The sequence below is a fragment of the Erythrolamprus reginae genome, chromosome 3 (genome assembly GCF_031021105.1).
Source record: "Erythrolamprus reginae isolate rEryReg1 chromosome 3, rEryReg1.hap1, whole genome shotgun sequence".
NCBI classification, from domain to species: Eukaryota; Metazoa; Chordata; class Lepidosauria; order Squamata; family Dipsadidae; genus Erythrolamprus; species Erythrolamprus reginae.
Window position 1 is genome coordinate 86,702,118 of NC_091952.1, and position 20,800 is coordinate 86,722,917.

At 39.6% G+C, this 20,800-nt stretch overlaps 2 protein-coding genes across 8 annotated transcripts in view; one reads left to right on the forward strand and one right to left on the reverse strand.

The window, feature by feature from the left end:
- The window catches only part of LOC139164243 (methylcrotonoyl-CoA carboxylase beta chain, mitochondrial-like), a 33,543-nt gene extending 28,829 nt beyond the window's left edge, over nt 1–4,714 (forward strand). For 5 of the 7 annotated variants that reach the window (XM_070746139.1, XM_070746138.1, XM_070746144.1 and 2 more), the window contains 2 exons: nt 1,483–1,568; nt 2,088–4,714. In XM_070746139.1, coding sequence (XP_070602240.1) covers nt 1,483–1,568; nt 2,088–2,384 — 383 coding nt within the window. In that variant the 3' untranslated portion in view covers nt 2,385–4,714. Of the gene's footprint in view, nt 1–1,482; nt 1,577–2,087 lie in introns of all 7 variants that reach the window. The other 2 variants (XM_070746142.1, XM_070746143.1) reach the window with 1 other exon arrangement.
- Nucleotides 3,566–15,252, reverse strand: RPE65 (retinoid isomerohydrolase RPE65). The gene is made up of 11 exons (XM_070746145.1): nt 15,176–15,252; nt 14,930–15,071; nt 13,767–13,914; nt 12,511–12,592; nt 11,392–11,524; nt 10,974–11,113; nt 9,619–9,748; nt 7,078–7,192; nt 6,898–6,992; nt 3,978–4,089; nt 3,566–3,746 (listed from the first exon to the last, which is right to left on the reverse strand). The coding sequence occupies exons 1-11, from the start codon at nt 15,250–15,252 to the stop codon at nt 3,595–3,597; spliced, it is 1,326 nt and encodes a 441-aa protein (XP_070602246.1). The 3' UTR covers nt 3,566–3,594.
- Between the last annotated feature and the right edge of the window lie 5,548 nt (nt 15,253–20,800).

The window sequence follows — 20,800 nt, forward strand, 5'->3', positions numbered from 1 at the left end:
GGGCACTGTACACCAAGACAACTAGACACAAGAATAGTTTTTCCCCCTGAATGTCATCACTCCGCTAAACAAATAATTCCCTCAGCACTGTCAAACTATTCACTAAGGCTGCATTTCTATTACTATTAGTTTTTCTCTTCGTTCCTATCACTCATCTCCCATTTATGACTGTATGACTGTAATTTGTTGCTTGTATCCTTATGATTTATATCAATACTGTTTGTTTCATGATTGCTTATTTTGAGCACTATGACAATCATTAAGTGTTGTACCCCATGATTCTTCACAAAGGTATATTTTCTTCTCTGTACACTGAAAGCATATGCACCAAAGAAAAAATCCTTGTGTGTCCAATCAGCCTTGGCCAATAAAGAATTCTATTCTATTCTATTGGTTATATAGACTGAAAAGGTTTTAGATCCATGTCCCTCCTGTTTGATCAAGATTTTTGAAAAGATAACACATTGGATCCAGGTAGTGATGGATTATCCTTGAAGGAAAGAATAGTCCTGTCAGCACTTAAGGAGACAGTGCTCATTTCTGTTTTCAAGAAACCTGTGGCATTAACAATTTTCATCCTATCTTTAATATTCTCTTATGGAAACAGTTGTTGGTGAAAATTGGGCCACAATGTCAGAGGCAGACTTATGGATAATTGTTGAATAGAACCAGTATGGCAGTAGTGTATCCATCCTGGCTTTTGTTCTGTTTTAAAACTACATTTCATGTAATACATTTTTGTAGAGGAATATCAAAAGATATCACCATTTGATTATGCACTGTTAAAATGTAGTGGATATTTTTCTATGAAGAAAATACGGCTCATGTTGGAGCCATTGTAAGAAACAGAGTTTCAGAGAATGTAATAACTGGAAATGTAAAAACTCTAGGGAAAAATTATCTAGGACTGTTCTATTTGAACAAACCAACAGGTGTTTCAAATACCTGAATTTTGGGCTAAAGATTCTTTAAGTCATTAATAGTATATATTGTATATATACTATACAATACTGTATATATATATATGTAATTCTGTATAACACAGAATTACAGGATTATCTTAATTTCACATCATTTTAAAATTATCTGTTAAAATTGAATGTTAATTTGGTTCCTATTAAAAACATTGAATAAATGTGTTTTCCTCTATAAATAATAGTAAAAGCATACCGTACTTTCATCCAAATAATTATCATGTATCCAATTTCATATCTCTAATGTTTGTGCTACTAGTATTGATCACTGAGAAATGTATATGCTCTTTTCATATTAGTGTGTATTATATATAAAAGAGAATCTGTGATGCAACATTTTTTTCACTAATTTCAACATGTCCTATATTGTCTCTTTCCTGAGATATCCATTCTTTCTCATTGACACATGGATTTGATAATGCACACGAAAAACTCTGTATTATTCTACTTTTTTTTTTACTGTTCTGAATTCAACTGATCACTGATAATAATTTTTATCTTTTGACAGGTTATTGGACAATGTTTAAGAATTATGAAGCAACAAAGATACCGGACAGTGTCCATGCAACAATCCTCTTTTCCTGTCATGAGAATGTAAGCAAGTATGTTGGCTCTCATAAATAACTGCATTTGAATATCAGATTGGGCTGATGTCAAATAATAACATTTTAAAGTTATCAGTAAAATACCACTACGGCATCACCATAGTGGTGAAATCCAAATATTTTTACTATTGGTTCTGTGGGCATGGCTTGGTGGGTGTAGTGCGGCTTGGTGGGTGGGGCAGGGGAAGAATACTGCAAAAATCTCAATTTCAACCCCACTCCTGGGGGAAGGATATTGCAAAATCTCCATTCCCACTCCACTCTGGGGCCAGGCAGAGGTGGTATTTTCCAGTTCTCCAAAGTACACTAAAATTTCCGCTGCCAGTTCTCCGAAACATTCAAAATTTCTGCTATCCAGAACCTGCTGGATTTCACCTGTGCATCACCATATAAAAAATATCTGAATGTAAGAAATATTTATAGGTTGTCCATGGAAAGGTGCGGCATACAAATCCAATAAATTAAATAAATCAATAAATTATATGTTTTTCTTATCTTTATGCTATAGGTAAAAGCACAGACAGCTCAAGTCAATCTTGACTCCTCTGCCCACTGTGACACATCCACCTGTGATCTTGGCAACAATATAGAAGAAAAGCTACTGACTTTCTTTCAAAATGTTTGTTTTACTTCCCAATGTGACACCAATATTAGAACACTATTATGTAGAATTTATATAATCAAGAATCTTTTTAAAAGTCTCAAAGATTTAAAGCAATTGACACTAAATTTTGAAAATAATTCTAAAATGCCAAAGACTAACACTCAGCACCCCAATCCTTATGCTAGATTAATGAGAAGTTGAAGATGTGCCAGAAGTAGAGCAATATATTTTTTAAGGGATCTTCTACACTCAGCACCCCAATCCTTATGCTAGATTAATGAGAAGTTGAAGATGTGCCAGAAGTAGAGCAATATATTTTTAAGGGATCTTCTCATCTGTTTTCACTAACTGATTAACAAAAACATTTTTCTAGCTATAAAGGTTTTCACTTCCCAGAATTTATACACTCTGGCTATATAGGTGTTTAAATCTGAAGATACAAATACAGGTAGCCCTCGATATATGACAATAGAGCCCAACATATTTGTTGCTAAATGAAACATTTGTTTAGTGAATTTTGTCCCATTTTATGACTCTTCACGTGGTTGTTAAGTGAATCACTGCAGTTATCAAGTTAGCAAAAAGGTGGTAAAGTGAATATGGCTTTGACCCCAGGAGACTGCAACTGTCATAAATATGAGTCAATTGCCAAGCATCTGAGTTTTGATTATGTGACCATGGGAATGCGGCAATGGTTGTAAGTGTGAAAAATGGTTCTAAGTCACTTTTTCAGTGCTATTGTAACTTTGAACCATCACCAAATGAACTGTCGGGGACAACTGTAGTACAGTTGAAGATAAGGAGAAGCAATGAATATTTTTTTAAAAAAAACAAATATTCATATTTTAAATAATTTTTATTAGCCAAATCATCATTTGTAAAATAAAGATGTTTAAGGTATCAGAGAGATCAAATTCAAAATATCATTTCCTCTGATAAATGACAAAGATGAACTTTCATTTAAATTTTTAAAAATAATTTATGTTCAAATATTAAAACTATAATCAGAAATATAATGTTGTTTCCAAATTAATAATTTGCTAAATACTAATTTCTAATTATTCACTACTTAATCTGCTAGAATTCAAGGTTATTTCTTGTGTTTCACCCATGTTCTATTACCAAATGCTTATCTGAATCTTACAGAGATTATAATGCTGATGCTGTTCATCAGAATCTAAAGTACTAACAACATTTAATTATCCTTATTTATGGTACATTGCAGTCAGGAAAGCATTCTTTAAAAAGGATACTTTGTTAAGTATTAAAATATTAAAATTGGGCCTCAGCACCGGAAATGGATAATGTTAAACTAATCTTGCAAATCAGTGGCAGATAATTAGAAGAATTCTTTATGTTGTTCTGCACACTGTATTAAAAAAGAAAGATTGAGGTATATTCAAGACAGGCCTCATGCTTTTTTGAAGAGTCCATGGAAAGTAACTGGGATATTTATGTCCACTTGTGCTCTGGCAACCTCACTCATATTCTTTGCATTCAGGATCAAAAGGTAGGCAGGCTTTGGTCCAGAGCCAGGAGTGATGGATATGCTCAGGATAATACCTGTGTCAAAATAAATGCAAATTATTTAAACAAAGAAGCACCAAGACTTTAGCACAGATAGTAGGCTTGAAAATACAGTAACGCAGAAACATACTACTTTTTGAATTATTCCCCCTGTGAATATTTAGTGAATATAAATTAAGTATATTTATTAAGTTATTTTCATATGTATAGAGCCAAATTTGGATAAAGCCTTTTTATAAAACTTTAATAAAAATGTCATAACATTACCGTCATCCTCTTCTATAGCTTCTGGGTGAGGAACAAAGATTGGTTCAGAAGGATAGGTATCTGGTTCTTGCCATACCCACGTCTCTTTAGTTTTAACATTCATTTTGCAAAGCTGGGAAAAAAATATTTTCATTTTTTAAAAATGCATTTTTCTGAAAAGGCAGGTAAAGCAGTCAATGCATCACTACTAGGATGTGCAAAACCTTCTGGTTCCCAAACCTTCCAATCTTAAAATGGCACTTTTGAATGTTTTGAATATCAGTTCATATATTTTCCATTAAGTGAATTTTGCCCCATTTATGACCTTTCTTGCCACAGTTGTTAGGTGAATCACTGCAGTTGTTAAGCTAGTAATATGGTTGTTAAATGAATCTGGTTTCCTCATTGCTTTTGCTTGTCAGAAGATCACAAAAGGTGATCACATGACCTCCGGACACTACAACCGTCATAAATATATGCCAGTTGCCAAGTGTCCAAATTTTCATTATGTGACCACAAGGATGCTGTGGTCATGTGAAAAATGGTCATAAGTCACTTTTTTCAGTGCCTTTGTAACTTCAAATGATCATTCAATAAATGGATGTAACTTGAGACTACTATCCATTGTTACACTTTACATTTGTATTGATAATCCTGCTAAGGTTGGTTGTTTAAGCTTTGGTTCTCTGCATTTTGTTGTGTCTTGCTGCTATAGTGCATTTAAATGAACTGCATTAAAACTTAACTATTTTGATTAAGAGGGTTTTTTGTTTTATTTGGATCACACTAATCTAGATATTGTTCTGTCTGGGTCACTCTGGAAGCTATGACCAACCCAAAAAGTTAAGCCAGACACACCGGTTGAATCCAAACACAGTTTTATAATGGTAAAGAGAAAAGAAGCCAACAGAAAATGTCCTTACAGGTCAGGAAAGCACTGGAACTCCAAAAGAAACACGAAAGCAATTGTTCATACACAAAAACAGGATCCTTAATGCCAAACGAGGCTGTTGAGCTAACAGACACAAACCTCCCACCGGTCTTCAAGACTGCTGGGCCACGAGCCAGGAACAAAAACACTGAGAGAAAATGCAGATAACACCAACTTCTCTTTGATAACACTCCACGCTGCCGAAATGGTTCTCATGCCTTATAAACCCTTCCCTGCTAATGAGGACCACACCCAACCCCCAGGTGCTCCTCATTCAGCGCTGATAATATCTATGCAGTTGAGTTCTCCTTTGAGCTATGCGTCTCTGCCGCATACTAATGATAGCTTGTGCTTCGTCAGCCAGGGACTCCAGGGAATCCAGAGAATCAAAGCTACTTGCTTGAGATAGCCCTTCCCCAGGGCTCCCAGGCCTTGCTTCATCTTCACTTTCTTGACCGCTGTCTCCACTGTCCGGCTGCAAAGAACTCTCCCCTCCGCTCTCAGACTCCTCCGGGCATGGAGCCAGCAGAGACACAGCTGGTCTTTGATCTGGCTCAGGCTGAACCACAACAGATATATTCCATCTTTAATTCTGAATGGGATTGTACTATGCCCTCTGGAGCTGGGGCTTCACCTCAAGCAGGAATTGTAAGTCCAAAAGATACCTGGGGCCATGTTGGCCTTTGCACAGATTTCAATTGATGCACCATTTGTGCCCATAGCTGGATCGAGAGGCTCTTAAAACAGTAGCTGGTGCTTTAGTTATCTTATGTTTGGATTATTGCAATGAACTATACCTGGGGCTGCCCTTGAAGAACATCTGAAAGCTACAGATGATAATGACTTGGTATGCCCATGTGATACTTCAGGCTCTGGTGTGCCCATGTAATTATTTCAGGTTCTTGGTATGCTCATTTAATTATGTCAGGCAACGTAGGCTTTGCACTGCTTAATAGCAAACTTCCAGGTACCATTCATGGTGGCGTCATGATATGACTGTATGTATGTTTTTTATATTGGGGTTCCTTGCTTTTAGATTTTTAAATGTACAATTGTTATTTTAGATTCTAATTATTAGATTTGTCATTATATATTGTTTTTATCACTGTTGTGAGCCACCCCGAGTCTGCGGAGAGGGGCGGCATACAAATCTAATTAATAATAATAATAATAATAATAATAATAATAATAATAATAATAAAAAAGCCCTTCATGGCATAGCACCTGGTTACTTAAGGCAGTGTTTCCCAACCTTGGCAACTTTAAGATATCTGGACTTCAACTCCCAGAATTCCCCAGCCAGCATTTGCTGGCTGGGGAATTCTGGGAGTTGAAGTCCAAATATCTTCAAGTTGCCAAGGTTGGAAAACACTGACTTAAGGGACCACCTGTGATCCATTATTGCTGTTCACTTTATATCAGGGGTGTCAAACTGGTGGCCACTGGGCTGGATGGATCACGTGAAAGCCACACCCACCCCAGCTCGGCAAATGGGGGAAATGTTGCAAAACGCCACATGACAGCAATGTGACACTGTGAGTTTGACACCTGTGGCTTATGTAGTCTGGCAGAATTGGCATGTTCTGGGTCCCATCAATGAAGTATCTGTGGCTGCTGTCTATATACTATGGCCTGAAAGAAAGATTTGTTGTATAGTTGCTATATATAGATTTCCTACTTGGTATGTTTTTTCCCCCTATAATAAAGATAGCCATCCAGACTTGGCTTTGATAACTACCTTATGTGTGACTCCCTAAGCACCCTAGATAAAAAGGAGCAACAATATTTTTTTTCTGTTAAATTGGAAATAGACTTAAAAGTAAAAAATAACCTGAATAGCAAAATAAACAGTTTAAGATGATGCACTTATAGTCTTCAGAGAGGGGTGGCATACAAATCTAATAAATTATTGTTATTATATATTCCTGTGAGCCACATAAAATAATTTGGACTTTTCTTTGCCTTTTTGTAAAAAAAAAAAAATCTAGTCTATTAATATGTAATACTTACTCTGTCTGGAACAAAATGATTCAGTCCAAGACCATATGCATATGTATAAGGTTTCCCAGAATATTTTGCATAGTTTATTTGTGGAAACTCAAAAGCTGTAAAGCAAAATAAACACATTTAATTGGTTTCTTGTATTTGCTAGGATGGTCTTTTTTTGCTTTTTGCTGAGCTTAGCCGTACCTTGTCGTGGTCCTGAAAAAATAACTTCTGGATCCAGCCATATGGTATCATCACTGTGCAGAACTGCTGTTGCTGTTGTATTAGGTAATGTGATTAGATTTTTTCCTGTGTCAGCCTAGAAAGTAAGAAGAAACATTCTATACTTCGCCCCATTTTTCAGCATTCCACCTATTCTTTTAACAATATCTCAGGAACTCTTTTTTTAAGTCTTGGTTTTAAGAGGGGAAACTGAAACACCAATTCAACCATGTTCTCTCAAAACATTCTTTTTTATTATTCCTGTATGTAAATGCCTCTTGGGAGAATTGTATTTGTATTTTCTTGGGGAAATTACAAAATATTTCGCTTGAAAATAATATTGCGAACAATGTCTGAACATTATCACACACCCAACCAGCCCAATGTACATTGCATTATGTACGCATTACATTTGCAAAATATTTTATTTTTTATTTATTTTTGTCCAATACAGTGATCTCTCGATTAGCGCGGGGGTTACGTTCCAAGACCTCCCGCGCTAACCGATTTCCGCGTTATACTGGATGCGGAAGTAAAAACCACCATCTGCGCATGTGCGCCATTTTTTCATGGCCGCACATGCGCAGATGGTGGAGTTTGCGTGTGGGCGGCGGGGAAGACCAAGGGAAGGTTCCTTCAGCCGCCCAACAGCTGATCTGCTCCGCAGCGCGGAAGCAGCGAGGATCCGAAGATGGGGTTTCCCCGTTGCCGCGCTGCGGAGCGGATCAGGTGTTGGGCGGCTGAAGGAACCTTCCCTTGGTCTTCCCGCCGCCCAGGCAAAGGGGAAACCCCTGGGCGGCGCTGGGGCCATGCGGAGCCGCTCATCTAGGAGGGCGTGGACCGGCAAGGTGCCCTCCGCTCTCTCTCTTTCTCTCCCTGTTACCGGTGTGGTATAAGAGAGAGAAAGAAAGAGAAAGGAGGGCAACTTGCCAGTCCACGCCCCCCTGGATGAGCGGCCCCGCATGGCCCCAGCGCCGGACTCCGTTGCCGAACGCCGAAACCGGAAGGGGCGAGGTGGGGGGGGAGAACGGGAGGCTCAGCATTCCGTCAGTCGCAGCGCTGGCTGTCAACTTTTCTTTTTAGCACTGGGGAGGCAAGTCAGCTCCTGCCCAGTTTTAAAAAGAAAAGTTGATAGCCAGCGCTGCGGCTGACGGAATGCTGAGCTTCCCGTTCTCTCTCCGCCCCCTCGCCCCTTCGCCCCCCTGTGTTCCTAGGAGAAGTGCTGGTGAGGAGCAGAAGGTCTGTCTTGCCTCAATCCCCAGCACTTCTCCTAGGAACACAGGGAGGCGAAGGGGCGAGGGGGGGGAGAGAAAACGGGAGGCTCAGGAAGGGAGCTCGGGAAGGAGCCCACGGTCAGTCGGCTGCGGGCGGGAGGAAGGCGATTGTTCCGCTGCCGCCAGCATGGCCTGGCTGGCAGCGGAAGATGTAACAGAGCCCACGGGGGATTCGCCTTCCTCCCACCCGCAGCCGAGACTGATCGTGGGCTCCTTCGCAACCTCGGAGAGCTTCCAGGGCATGAAAGCTCACGAAAACCAGGAAGCTCTCCGAGGTTGCGAAGGAGCCCACGATCAGTCGGCTGCGGGCGGGAGGAAAGCAAATGCCACGGGGCTGGGCTCGGCTCCCCCCTCGGCTCCCCCCCTTACCAGCCCCGTCGCGGAAGGCTCCATTCTGTTCCCTGCCGGCCTGATTGAGCGGCCGGCGCCCCCTCCTCGGTGTCCCCGGCACCCAGCGTCCCCACGCCGCCTCCACCTCCCGGTAATGCGCCCGACCTCTGCCTCTCTCTTTCTCTCTCATATACCACGCCGGCAACAGGGAGAGAAAGAGAGAGAGAACTAGCGTGGACTTATTTTTTATTTTTTAATATTTTATTTTAATATTTTATTTTTTTAATTAATATTTTTTGAAAAACCGCGTTGCAGCGTTTTGCGCTAATCGAGACCGTGCTAATCGAGGGATCACTGTACACAATGAGGGTTTTAGTGGGTATATATCTATATACACATAGTAAAATACATGATGAAGGTTATAGAGGAGATACTCATAGTAAAATATATCTAAGAAATAATAGAAAAGAAGGTATAGTAAAAGAACATATCAATGAAAGAATAGAAGAAGAGATATAGGAATAGAAGAAAGGTATAGGAGATATAGGAGAGCAATAGGACGGGACGGAAGGCACTCTAATGCACTTGTACTCGCCCCTTACTGACCTCTTAGGAATCTGGATAGGTCAACCATAGATAATCTAAGGATAAAGTGTTGGGGGTTTGGGGATGACACTATGGAGTCCGGTAATGAGTTCCACGCTTCGACAACTCGGTTACTGAAGTCATATTTTTTACAGTCAAGTTTGGAGCGGTTAATATTAAGTTTAAATCTGTTGTGTGCTCTTGTGTTGTTGTGGATGAAGCTGAAGTAGTCGCTGACAGGCAGGACATTGCAGCATATGATCTTGTGGGCAATACTTAGATCTTGTTTAAGGGGTCTTTTTTTCCAATATACAGTATAATATTTAATTCTTACCTTCTCAATATTTAAGGGAAGGACATACCGTCGAACTTCAGGTTGAGGAGCTTTTTGTGCATTTTTCTTCACTTCTTCCCAGTTTTCTCGTAAATTGGCTAAGTATAAGTAATTGTAAACAAATTCATATCTATAGAGGAAAAAAAGTCATCAACAGGTTATGGGGTCTAGCCTAACAGCAACCTATTTGACTATGGCAGAATAATAATTTCTGGGTCAGTGAAATTTATGTGCCCAAAATATCACTATATGTAAATTTGTATTTTTCTAGTTAATGGCATCCAAATCAAGTACAGCTACAAACAAAATATAGAGACAGTTTGGTCTAGTGATTAAGGCACCAGGCTAGAAAGCAGGAGACCATGAGATCACGCCCCTTCTTAGCATCCGAAGCCAAGTGAGTAATTTGGCCAGGCACTCAGTCTCAGTCCAACCAACCTCACTGGGTTGTTCTTGTGGGGGAAATAGGAGAAAAGTGTGTTGGATCTATTTGCCTCCTTCAGGTAGAGTGCTGTACTGCAGGCCACTGAAGCTGACTTGTAGATCTGAAGGTCAGCGGTTCAAATCTCATCACCGGCTCAAGGTTGACTCAGCCTTCCATCCTTCCGAGGTGGGTAAAATGAGGACCCGGATTGTGGGGACAATAGCCTAGCTCTGTTAAAAAAGTGCTATTGCTAATATGTTGTAAGCCGCCCTGAGTCTAAGGAGAAGGGCGGCATAAAAATTGAATAAATAAAATAAATAAATAAATAAATATAAATAAATAAAACAAAAAGTAACTATTACTACTAGCCAAATCAGGACTTTTTCAATATCTTCAAGTATCTTGGGAAGTCACGTATATTTCGTTAAATTCTTTCTCATCACAGCATCATTCTGTGTATGCTGACACACAGTCTCCTTCATTTCTTACCTTTAAAAAGAAAAACTGACCTTTAACAAATGTCACTTGTACTGTTAAAAATGAATTTTATCTTCTATTCAATCAGACTTCCTTACTGTTGTTGCCAAAGGCAGACTGATACTAGTCCTGTATTCCTGTACTTCTATTTTTATGTGTGCCACTAAATTAACTACCTCTTGACTTTATTGTGCGATTGTTTACTCACTTGAACAGAATAATAAACTAATGTGATAATCCCTGAAAGCAATATGTTATTCTGCAAATATATGAAGAAAGAATAATTGAAAACAAATGAATGTATAGAAGTCACTCAAAAGCCAGTCTTCTGAACTAACATTCTTCAAATATATTTTCAGCTAGAAGATTATGGCACCTGGAGTCCAATAACTGGGCTAGGAAGATGGCTTTTAATTATAGTTGTAACTGTACCCATAGGTTTTTCAATACCTACCCTTTCCATGTACATAAATCCACAACAAGAAATCCATTATCCTCGTAAGTATTAATATGATGGAAAAGATTAAAAGGTGAAGTTCTGTATTTGATGTTGAGGTACTCCCCTTTTTTCTTGTCAGCAACATGCATCCATACCTTTAAAAGTTAATATTATTAAAACTTTGTTAAATAATAAAACTATATTATTCTTGTGTCATTGTGTGTATGTTTATGTGTGTGTGTGTGTAATTGTGTGTAGGTGTAAATAGCTTTAATAATGAAGTCAGTTTCAGCTGATTTAAATATGTATATATATACACACACACAATTACACATACCTGCATACACACGCACTTACACACACACACACACACACACACACACATACAGAGAGAGCATGGCAAAAGGACTAATGAACTAAAAAAACACCTTACCCCCATCTTTTCATTTGACTCAAAACAGTCCATGTAGTTGGCTCCCCAAAGGCTCCAGGAAGAAAGAAACTTGAGCAAATTAATTTTCACTGGAGTTTCCACAAACACGATGTAATTCGGAGTTAGCCCAAAACTGTTAGGAAAGATAGTTGATGATCGTACTATATATGAGATGGCATAGCATTTTGCATATGTACATGAGATTCAAAATGTTCATTTTTCAAATGCCAATAGCTTCTCTCTTTTTTGCTTCTTGTTAGGCTAAATATATCCATGTCAAATTTGAACTCGATAAACACTGTTTTATACATATGACAAGAATTCTGGGTGATGTCCTGCAGGACTGAAAGGAGCTTCATCTCAAAGGAGCAAGTTCATAGCTGGGTGTGTGTGTGCAGAACCTAGTCACTAGAAGTCCAGGTAGCTTCAGTGAAGGAGACCGCCTTTCATCAGCTTCATTTTATCCAAAATCTGCAACTATTTGGAAAGAGACAGCCATGCGACCCTTACTGATGCTCTCGTAATTTCCAGGTTGGGTTATTACAAAACATACCTGAGGATGCCTTTGAAATTGGTCTGCAAACTTCCATTAGTTGAAATTAAAGCAGCTTGACTGATCAATAGAACTGGCCAATACAATTATTACTTTTATCATGTACAATTTGATTCATTTCTGGGTCAAATTCAAAGTGTTGGCTTTGAACTCTAAAGTTTTAGACTGGTCAGGATCAGGTTATCTGAAGGAGCATCTTCTCCCTCATGTACCTACCTGGATTTTAAGCTTTCTCCCATGATGTCCTCCACGCTGCCCAGCTTACATCACGTTGGTAAAGACCTTTCTATTTTCCCAGGGTATTTATATAGTGTTTTAACTGCATGTTTAATTTTAAAATAGTGTTTTAATGCATATTGTTTGTTTTTCAATGAATGTCTTGCTTCTGCCACTTAAGAGTAGTTTTATTTCTATTTGATTTGATTGTATATGTTTTAACTTGGATTCTATTCTTTGGCTATTAGATGATTTAAAAAATTAAATAAGTAAAATGCTAAATAAAAGAAATATTTTATAAAGCTGTGCTTAAGGTATTTAAATACATTTTTTTGAAGAGTTGTTTTTACCTATGCACATAAGATGGCTTGAATCTGTCACTGCAAGGAAACTGAACCACCACTTCGCATTTTGTCATTGGATCTTTCTTATCTGAGAAAGAGAAGGAGGTGGCAATACAAGGGTTAGTGCATTTATCTATGTTAAGTTGTGTAGGATAATTTAATGAAAATTCATACGAAAAAAGGAAAAGAAAAAAGAGCATTCTTACAAATAAATAAGTATTCAGGATTTAAATACAAGTCTTGATTCTTTGATTAGGAAAAGCCTTTTTTCATAAGTAAAAGTACAGTGGTACCTCGGTACTCGACCACAATTCGTTTGAGAAGTGTGGTCGACAACCGATTTGGTCGAGTACCGAATTTATTTATCCCATAGGAAATAATGGAAATGGATTTAATTGGTTCCCAGCCCCTGTTAACTCGCTGGGAACCAATTAAATCTATTTTCTTTATTTCCAATGGGATAAATAAATTCGCTACTCCAAGCTGCAGGAAAGGTGGGGGCTGCTGGAAGCAATGAGGAAAGGAGCCCCCAGAAGCTGCCATCCCGGCAGCTTCAGGGGGGCTGAGGAGCTCTCTAAGAGCTCCAAGCTGCAGGAAGGGTGGGGGCTGCTGAAATCTTGGCAGCTTCTGGGGGCTCCTTTCCTCATTGCTTCCTCTTATTACCTGTAAGCAGCTTCAAAAACTCTCCTTCCCTGTGGCTCCAACACGCGGCGATTTCTCTTCCAGTAGCAAGAGCGCCGGGAAGTCACGTAATGAAGGGAAGCTGCTGGAGCGGCAGCAATTGCTGAGATGGCTCCGTCAGCTTCCCTTCACCATGTGACGTTCCCGGCGCTCTTGCTACTGGAAGGGAAATCGCCGCGTGTTGGAGCCACAGGGAAGGAGAAAGTTTTTGAAGCTGCTTACAGGTAATAAGAGGAAGCAATGAGGAAAGGAGCCCCCAGAAGCTGCCAAGATTTCAGCAGCCCCCACCTTTCCTGCAGCTTGGAGCTCTTAGAGAGCTCCTCAGCCCCCCTGAAGCTGCCGGGATTACATTTTGGATAATGAACAAAATTTTCTCTGGCTGTTCGGTATCTGAATTTTTGTTCAGATACCGAAGCAAATTTTTGCCGAAAATTTTGTTCGTTATCCGAAATGTACGAGAAAGGAAGCGTTCGAGTACCGAGGTACCACTGTATTCTAAAGTCTAAAAATCTCCTTTCCAATCTGCATTGGAAAGGAGAAACATTCTGATTTTAGCAGCTGCTTCTTGAAAGTGAACAGACCTGCTTGAAGGGGAGGTATCCGTACGATATTATAAGCAAAGGAAAGATTCTTTCCGAAGCAGTTGCCAATATTATAAACTGTTCCATCATTTTCAATATGAGGGTGTGCTGTGACCCCGTTGACTGAAACGTATTTGCTGATATCCACCTGAAGAATATAACAGAAAGGTCATTTTGGAGAAATCCATGCATTAGTCTCCAATGCATTATAATGTGCTTATTATAAGCACATTCTATTTTATGATTTTAAATAAAACAGTAATTTGCTTATCCTTAAAAATTAGTATTTTGTGATTTTTAAATAAATCATACTAGAGTAGATTGATCAATTAGGTGGGAATAGAAGGCAGCTTAACAGGAATCTTAAACTTATGTTATTACAAAACAGTCCATGTGGTACTCAGATATGCAGTATCTGTAAATTCTTTGAGGAATAGCAATGGAATGAGTTTCTGAACAACCACAGGTGCAACTTTTGTAAATTTGGAGTAGGTCATAATTTTTCTATCTAGCTTAGTACTATTTTCTTTCAGAATGTAAACAAACAAGATTCAAAGAACATACAACATAGAATAATAATAGGATTGGAAGGGACCTTGGGGGTCTTCTAGTTCAACTCTCTTGCCCATGGCAGGAGATCCTACACCATTCCAAACTTTATTTGGGTTTGATAGAATGGATACAAGGGACCACAGAATGTTATTTCAGGGGTGCACTTGCATCCACCTGCATCCAGGACATAACATTCAGTTGAAAGAGATGTACCCACTTCACTTACTGGTCATAAATAGGATGTACAATTCAATTACTGAGCTATGGTTACTAAGGAAAAAATCCCACATAACTGCTCTGGAATTACAACATCAGTTTTGTTTCCATTATTAAATTACAAAATCTAATGTGGATCTAGCACTAATTCTAAGCAATCTTATTTTTATTTTTAATGGTGCTTTCTGGTAATTTCTTCTTGTACCAAATTAGAAAAGGATTGAATGAGATAATCAACAGATAGAATATACAGCTCTGTATAAGACTACTTCAATAAAATGCTCTATAAATACTTCAATTACTGTTCCAATTTTAGGTGTTTTGTAAGTGATATGTGTGCCATCAATACTCATTTTCAATTTTCACTTGTCTCTGTCTTTATATATAAAAAAGACCTTTTTAAGTGTTTCCAGATTTTCTGTGTTGATTTTTGTTATGAAGTTTGTCTCAGTACAGGCATAAAAATCGTCTCCCACAGGATAAACATTCACCAGGGCATTGTCAGTGATCTCCACACCTTGGAAGTATGAAAAAAATCTGCCGGACACAACCACAAAGACAGTTGATTATTTCTAGATTGCTGCGTAATACAACAATATGTTTCAGGCTTTCCATAATTATACCTTTATTTTTTTTTTCACCTGGAAAATATATTTTTGCATGGATCTGGATACGCATATGTTCCAAATTCTGTGATTACTATTCTCTTCTCAGTCATTGCTCTAACATAGGCATCAGTTCGAACAAACCTATGGAGAAATAAGGGAAGATTATGTATTATTCCATTCTACTGACACCTTGCCAGCTCATTTCTCACTTGTATTAATATATTTCAGAGTGTCTCTGGGATGAAACCCAATCCCAGGTTCGTAAATGAGGCTAGAAAATATTCCATCCAACATCTAAGAAGCAGAATGTAGATGAGAAGAAAAAAAGTCCTCCTTTTATTTTCTCCCAATAATCTTGGAAAAAGTGTTGCAATGTTCCAGGAAGGACTTTTGGAATTGATGATGGCAAACAAATAGAGATTTAATCTGGATAAAGGCAATAGATTCATTCCCGACAACTACCACCCTACTTTCTTTGGGCTTAATATGGAACTACTTGCAATAGGGAAGTCCAATTGACTTCTGCATGAACCATGCTTTCCTCTTGCAGATATTCATGTTGAAAGAGCAAATGCTGCAAGGAAACAAACATGCAGAGTTCTTAAAGAAACTACTGGTTTAAATGTTGTCTGAACAGAATTCTGAAAGGAAACACTGACATGAATAAAGATATTCAAACAGAATTGTACAGGTACAGGGGGTGGACAAAAAAATGGAAAAACCTTGAAAATCCAGATTTGGAATCCAGATTTGTGAAGCTCCTTTCGAACAGTTTTTGTTGAAACTGGGTTCTGTACGCTCTGCAGTGATTTTAGGAGCTGCGGTCTTGCGATCTGCTCTAACAATTCGCTTTAGAGTCCGACGGTCTCTCTCAGACAACTTCGACTTTCAACCAGACCTGTGCTTGGCTGAGGATGTTTTCCCTTCTCTTTCAAAAGCAGTCATTACTTTTGAGACATTACCTCTTGAAACACCAAACATTCGGGCACTTTCTGTTACACTAGCGCCTGCCATTCGAGCACCAACAATTTGGCCTCTTTGAAAGTCTGAGAGGTCTGCCATTTCTAGAAGGTTATAACCAATTTCCTTAAATTTCTGTTAAAAGTAGTTTAAAAAAACATATCAAATAACAGAATTTAAAAAAACATTAAAATTTATCAAGTTTTGATTGATTTGAACATGTTCAAACATTATGATACCAAAAAGTCAAGTGTTTCCATTTTTATGTCCACCCCCATAATGTTTTCAAGATATGACTTTAATGGAGACTGCCCATCACGATCATAACTTGTGAAGATTGTAAAGTAGGTTGGTCATGTGAGCAACCTTATCACCTTTGTTGTGATGGTTGTGAAGCAAATCACCATGGTCATTAAGTGAATCTACAGTTGCTAAGGTTTGGTTTGCTATGGGCATAATTTTGGGGGGAAATGGCGTGAAAGGCAGTCACATGATGGTGGAATACAACAAATGGCCATGTTTGACCAATGGTTCAAAGTGGACAGGTTGCCAAGTGTTCAAACTATTATCACATGGTCACAGGGGTGATTGTCAGAGGTTTATTAAGTAACTGGCCATAAGTCAATGACTACCTATATATACATTACATTGCTCATATTTCCTCCATACAGTTTCTGAAACAGATTTTCATTTTATAGAACCTAAGCAGTCAAAAATTCACATTCTATGTTTGGAACAGAATCATATTTTAATGTAAATTGGATTTTAATTAATTGGTAAGAGTTGATGAATTGCTGGACTGCAGGCAGGAAGTGTAACTTACCTCCTGTAATAAGTGACGTGGCCTTCCTTGATGTCAAACTTGTGAAGAAGTGCTTGACCATCAAACAAATGATAAAACGGTTCTGCTCCAACTTCAAATAAACCAGGCCCACATCTGAGCAGACTGCCTTTCAGCCAAACTGGAATCTTACCTGTTGCAAACGAGCAAAAATATTTATTATTATTATTATTATTATTATTATTATTATTATTATTATTATTATTAATTAGATTTGTATGCCGCCCCTCTCCGTAGACTCGGGGCAGCTAACAACAGTAATAAAAACAGCATATAACAATCCAGTATTAAGACAGTTAAAAAACCCTTATTATAAAACCAAACATACATACAGACATACCATGCATAAAATTGTAAAGGCCTAGGGGGAAAGAGTATCCCAGTTCCCCCATGCCTGGCGTCAGAGGTGGGTTTTAAGAAGCTTACGAAAGGCAAGGAGGATGGGGGTAATTCTAATCTCTGGGGGGAGTTGGTTCCAGAGGGCCGGGGCCACCACAGAGAAGGCTCTTCCCCTGGGTCTTGCCAAGCGACATTGTTTAGTTGACGGGACCCGGAGAAGACCCACTCTCTAACTGGTCGCTGGGATTCGTGCAGCAGAAGGCGGTCCCTGAGATTTACTAAAAAGGTTGAGAAATGAAGGTCCTATTGAGATTTCACTGTCTGAAGTAAAGATACCTATGTTACAAAACTACAGACTTGATACTCCAGAGTGGTGTTAGATTCAGCTTTCTTCTTAGTCAAATAGCTAAAGCTGCACAATACTGAATTTCCAGACTCTCTCACTCAGGATTGGTTATTTTTTATTTATTTATTTGTTTGTTTTGTCAAGTATGTAATTGGTGGTATACAAACAGGGGTGGGCTACTGCCCAGACCGGGGGGGGGACGCAGTGGGGTAGAGAAAATGGAGCTCCACCCCAGAACACCCAATTTGCACCGAAAGATGTTGAAAGAAAAGGCATAAGCCACGCCCACGGTGCGGTAGTAAAATTTTTGGTAGCCCTTCACTGTATACAAAGATTTAACAGTGTTTATATACAGGATACTAACAAAAAAGAAACATTAGGACAGGGGACGGAAGGCATGCTGGTGCCCTTATGTGACCCCTTCCTGACCTCTTAGGAATCAGGAGAGGTCAACAGTGGAGAGTCTAAGGGTAAAGTTTTGGGGGTTAGGTGATGGTACTACAGAGTCAGATAGTGAGTTCCATGCATCAACTACTTGGTTACTAAAGTCGTATCTCCTGCAGTCGAGTTTAGAGCAGTTTACTTTAAGTTTGTATCTATTGTGAGCTTGTGTGTTGTTGTGGTTGAAGCTGAAGTAGTCATTGACAGGAAGGACATTGTGGCAGATGATTTTATGGGCTATGCTTAGGTCGTGTTTAAGGTAACGTAGTTCTAAGCTTTCTAAATTTAGGATTGTAAGTCTATTTGTGTAGGGTATACTGTTGTGACTGGAGGAATGGAGGGCTCTTCTAATAAAGTATCTCTGGACATTTTCTAGATTGTTGTGGTGTGGGTTCCAGACAGATGAGCTGTACTCAAGGATTGACTGCCTCTGGAATTGCAAGGCTGGATATTTGCCAAATTATCTGCCTTTCTCCGTTCTACATCTTTCTGAAACATTTTAGACCAGTGATTTTCAACCTTTTTTGAGCCGCGGCACATTTTTTACATTTACAAAATCCTGGGGCACACCACCAACCAAAATGACACAAATTAAATAAATAAATAAATAAATAAATAAATAAATAAATAAATAAATAAATACATACATACATACATACATACATACATACATACCCCCCTAGTATATACAATCCCATGTAACATCCCCTTATAAATACAGTCAATCATCAATCATCCCTACTCAAATTTATATCTCATTTCTGGGTACTTCTCCTGTCTTTCCCCCTTTTCTCTCTCATGTTTGTCATTTCTCTCTCTTCCTCCCTTTTTCCCTCATTCCTTTTCCCTCTCACTTCTCCTCTTTTTCCATCCTTGTCTCTCTCCCCCCCTTATGTGTGTGTGTGTATACACACTGGAACCATTTCCAAAACCAGTTGAGGGCTGGGTTTTTTTCTCTTTTATTCTTTTCAAAAAGAGGTGTGGGCTGGGGGGCATTTCTTATTATTTGGGTGCTTTTTACCATATGCTTCAAGAATCACCCCTCTCTCTCTCTTTTGTTTCTCTCTCCTCTCATTCTCTGCCTCAATCATTTCTCCTTTTTTCTCCCCTTTTTGTTCTCGTTTCTCTCTCTCCTTTCCTCTCCCTATCTGTCTCTCTTGCTTTCTCTCTCTCTTGCTATCTCTTTTTCTCTTATTTTATCTCTCTCTCTCTCTTGTTCTCTCTTATTTTCTTTCTCTCTCTCTTGTTCTTTCTCTCTCTCTCTTTCTCTCTCCCTCCCTCTTTCTCTCTTTTTCTCACTTTCTCTCTTGTTTTCTCTCTCTCTCTTGCTTTCTCTCTCTCTCTTGTTTTCTTTCTCACACTCTTTCTCTCTCTTGTTCTCTCTCTTGCTATTTCTTTCTCTCTCCCCTTTCTCTCTCTCTCTTTCTCACTTTCTCTCTATCTTGCTGTCTGTTGCTGTCACTCACTCTCGTTCTCTCTCCGTTCTTCTCAGCGGAGGCCAGCGAAGGTGATATTCAATGTCGGGAGCGCGCGGGCGGTTGCGCGTGCTCCCTACCCTCCTGCTAGCCGCTCGGAATATTCAAAATAAGAAAAGCCTTCACCGGCGAAGGTTTTTCTTATTTTGAATATTCCGAGCAGCTAGCAGGGGGGTAGGGAGCGCGCGCAACCGCCCGCGCGCTCCCGACATTGAATATTACCTTCGCTGGCCTCCGCTGAGAACGGAGAGAGAACGAGAGTTGGGCCATTTTTTGTCTCCTGCGTTCCGGGTGCGGGAGGAGCCACGCCGAAAGGCAGGAGACAGCGGAGGAGGAGAGGGGGCAGGCGGGGGGCAGCGCCGAAAGGCAGAGGGGGCCGGAGGCACCGTGGGGAGGCAGGGGCGGCCGCGGCTCCCTTCCCTTCTGCTGCCGGCGCCTCCCCCCCCCACCGCAGGCTGGCAGGGAGATGAGGAGTGCGCTTTCGGGGAAGCGACGGTGCTTTGGGGAAGCGATGAGAAGCCATGGGCGCGAGGGGGCCGACTTTCAAAGCAACCTTTGCCGGCCTCCCGTGCCAATAGCAGCGGCGGCGGGGGGGGCAATAGCGGGGGGGGGCAACCGCCTCGTGGCACACCTGACCATGTCTCGCGGCACACTAGTGTGCCGCGGCACACCGGTTGAAAAACACTGTTTTAGACAATGGAGGTTTACCTATAGTAAGAAAAGAAGGTTTTAGCAGGTCTGACATAGGCAGTGAATGCGCTGATACCTCCATGGAGGGAGGGCACTGGGTAGTATATTTATGCACTACAATATTTATTGAATACTTAATAGTTTTTTTTATTGTCCTTCCTTCTCTAGTACCTTAGCATGATTATTAATTACTTTTAAAATAAGAAATAAATAGTATGTTTTTACCCATAAACGCTTTAGTCATTTTAATCATTATCTAGAACTGAAACAAAATTGAGCTACCTGCCTAATCAGTTTTCATACTGAACCTTGTGGGTTCAGTACAAAACCTTAAAATGTTACTGTGCTTCTCAACAAATAATGCTGTCTATCCTTTGCCCTTTTTGTGGCTATTCAAATAATGTGACTTAATCAACTTAAAAAGAGTCCAAGCACTTATTTAAAAACGTATCTTGGTCGGTAAGCCACTCCTACCCAGTCACATGACCTTTACGCCACCCTGGTCACATGATTGTCAAACCACTCCCACCTGGTCACATGACCAGCAAGCCACTCCTACCCAGTCA

Bases quoted from the DNA above. Each gene is read 5' to 3' on its own strand.
- RPE65 (XM_070746145.1), bottom strand. From the start codon at position 15,252: ATGACTGAGAAGAGAATAGTAATCACAGAATTTGGAACATATGCGTAT. The intron at 12,593-13,766 runs GTCTGTTCACTT...TCTCTTTCTCAG, and splicing joins GATACCTCCCCTTCAAGCAG to ATAAGAAAGATCCAATGACA. The intron at 7,193-9,618 runs GTAAGAATTAAA...CTTACTTTCTAG, and splicing joins TTCCCTTAAATATTGAGAAG to GCTGACACAGGAAAAAATCT.